At 33.8% G+C, this 3,286-nt stretch overlaps 1 protein-coding gene across 1 annotated transcript; it reads left to right on the forward strand.

Annotated features, from left to right (window-relative positions):
* Positions 1-1,898: 1,898 nt before the first annotated feature.
* Positions 1,899-2,909, forward strand: LOC129962210 (piggyBac transposable element-derived protein 4-like). Its single transcript, XM_056075950.1, has one exon. The coding sequence runs from the start codon at positions 1,899-1,901 to the stop codon at positions 2,907-2,909; it is 1,011 nt and encodes a 336-aa protein (XP_055931925.1).
* Positions 2,910-3,286: the final 377 nt, after the last annotated feature.

Consider the following 3,286-nt stretch of genomic DNA (forward strand, 5'->3'; position numbering starts at 1 on the left):
TTGTCGATATCCATTTTAATGTACCTTCTTTTAGTCCTCAGAACAAGAGATGCTGTTTCAAAAAATTGTCTACCAAATAAAAATCAATCATTTACGAAAATTAATTATACCCCATGCCAGTTTTCTATACTTAGAACAGGGAAACTTTTTTACAACCTTCATGCTGTTTTTGCCCAGTCCTCTCGCCTTGTTAACAATTATTCAAGATAGGACCAGAATCCCGCTTTATTATTTTAGCTTACTTTGAAGTCATTTCGCATCTCTTTTACAGCAGTAGGCGCAGTTTTCTATCCATTTGACGACAAAAATCGATAGCTGTGGTGAAATGTTTATGGCAGAGCGAGAACTGAAAATCGTAGAAAATAATAAATTATTAACTGCAGACATACATATTATACTTTCAAATTCTTCACTGGTTTGCAAGGTATGTGTATAGAGAAATGGCAAAGCACTCTCTCTTTTGGAAATGAAATTCGTCAATATTTAATGAGACCGACAAACAGTATATTAGAGTTTCTGGAAAACGTGGTGGTTTTAGAACGTAAGGTATGCTTCTGAATTAAAACACAAACGATAAATTGAACCTATTTGTATGCTTAAACAGCGATTTAACGGAACTACTTCAGCAACAAAAATTAAAATATTTAAGAATCAGTAATTATTTATATCATTTATCATTAACCTTAGACTACATTATATATATATCGTTTCGACAAACCAACGACGACTTTTTAAAAAACATAAAATTTCTATTTTATTAACTATAACAAAAATTTTATTTTTAATACTTTTTACAGATTTAAACAGCCATAATTCTTAGAAAAGAAGTATTTATAAGTACTGTAATTATAAACAGATTTTTTTTTTTTTTTTTTTTTTTTTGCAAATGTTGTCAAATTTAATATGTGTTTTTGTAGGAACTTCTCTGGAGTCCTTTGCTGAATTTTGGAGTAGATTATGAAGTTTCATTTAATTTTGCTATTTTTATTTAGTATTTTCTTCTTCGAACCTTGCAATACGTTATGTTTTTAACCCGCGAGCGCGCGCGTCGGGCCTCAGAGGCCCGAGCGCTTGAAAAAAATTCTGCAGAAAATCGGTTTTTCAGCGTAGAAACTCAAGTTCCCCAGTAGCTGCGTCCAAGGTCATTTGCCACCTGACCCCAGTCATTCTAGGAATTTCACCCCTCTCGTTTCTTGGAAAATGGAACACCTGCTGTCAGAAACAGCTGCGCGGGCCTCGAAAGCCCGATGCGAGCGTTCGCATAGCTATTTTTGTAAGCAGTGGAGACGGTCGCAATAATGTCTCGATACTTGAGTTATAAAGAGGAATGCGAAAGATTGCAAAAATTATTAGCGGAAGTTTCAACAGATGAAGAATCTCTTAATGAGGAAGATGAAGAAATTGTTGATGAAGAATTAATTAGTGATCATCAATCGAATTCAGAAGAGGAGCTAGATTCAGACAGTGAAGTGTACGTTTGTGAATCCACCGATGATTACGTTGGGAAAGACGGTAAAACGATATGGCATAAAAAGGAGCCAAGGAAAAATGTGAGAACTCCTGCTCACAATATCATTTCAAAACTGCCTGGAAATATTGGCGAAACAAAAAATGTATCCTCGCCAATAAATTCTTGGACATTTCTGATTGATGAAAGTATGATATCAATTATTGTCGAGTGCACGAATATTTTTATTCGATCAATTGCATGTAAATTTGGAAGAGAAAGAGACGCTCATCCTACAAAAATTTCTGAAATAAAGGCATTTATAGGACTTCTCTATTTTGGTGGATTGCACAAATCTTCCTATGTAAATGTAAAGGACCTCTGGGCTACTGATTGAACAGGAATTGACATATTCCACCGTACTATGTCATATAAACGTTTTTTATTTCTGATGAGGTGTGTCAGATTTGATGATATAAGAGATAGTTCTTCTAGAAGAGAAGTGGATAAACTTGCTCCCATCAGAAATATTTTTGAAATGTTCGTCGCAAATTGTCAAAAAGTTCAAACTCTTGGAGAATATGTGACAGTCGACGAAAAATTAGATCCGTTCAGAGGAAGGTGCTCATTTCGACAGTATATGCCAAATAAACCAGCCAAGTATGGAATAAAAATTTTTGCCTTGGTAGATGCGAGAACATTTTATACATGGAACCTAGAGATTTATGCAGGAACTCAACCAGCAGGACCATATAACGTTGAAAATGGCCCAGACAAAATTGTAAAGAGATTACTAGAACCTATTTTCAATTCAGGACGCAACCTAACTGTTGACAATTTGTACACTAGCTATGATTTAGCAAAAGACCTCTTGAAGAAAAAAATTACACTTGTGGGAACAGTCCGAAAAAATAAAAGGGAGCTTCCAAAGGAATTCATTTCTGAAAAAAAACGAGAACAATATTCAACATTACTTGGATTCCAAAAAAAATTGGCACTGGTTTCTTACGTACCGAAAAAAAACAAATGTGTTGTTCTTTTATCCTCAATGCATAATGGTGGTACAATTGACGCTTCTACAGGAGAAGCAAAGAAACCAGAGATTATAACATTTTATAACCTTACAAAGGGCGCAGTTGATGTAGTGGATGAAATGTCAGCTACATATTCTACTGCGAGAATAAGTAAAAGATGGCCTATGGTCATATTTTTCAGTATGCTGAATATTGCTACTGTAAATTCTCGTATCATATTACTGTCGTCAAATACGCCACCCGTTCAGTATAAGAAAAGAAGTTTATTCATAAAAGATCTTTCTTTAGAATTATTGAAGGACCACCTTCAAGAAAGAAGTATGCAGGCTACTCTTCCCCGTCAATTGCGTGACCAATTGAATTGTAACCGCAGTGAAAATTGTGATACTCCCCCGCAAAAAAAGCAAACATTTTCTAGAAAAAGATGAAATGTATGTCCCAGTACAAAGGACAGAAAATCCCAAATGTGTTGTTCCGCGTGTAAAAAAAATGTATGCGGGGAACATAGCAGCGTTGTTTGCTGCAAATGTCTCTAAAATGTAAGTTTTATTTTAATTTACTAATGTAGAAATAATTTTTATTAATAAATACTAGTAATAATTTATGTCTCATGTATGTCTTGTAATTTTCAGTTTTAAAGAGAAAAGAACCTTTAAACAATTTTAAATATTTTGTACTTAATCTAGTTGTAATTGTGTAAATTGAAAGTGGCATTTATCTGAAAAACATTATTTTATATTTTCAGTAGTATGCTTTTGTGAAACTTAGATTTTCGGTAACGTAAATGTAATTTTATTTGCGTTTT

This window comes from Argiope bruennichi, chromosome 2 (assembly GCF_947563725.1).
Source record: "Argiope bruennichi chromosome 2, qqArgBrue1.1, whole genome shotgun sequence".
NCBI classification, from domain to species: domain Eukaryota; kingdom Metazoa; phylum Arthropoda; class Arachnida; order Araneae; family Araneidae; genus Argiope; species Argiope bruennichi.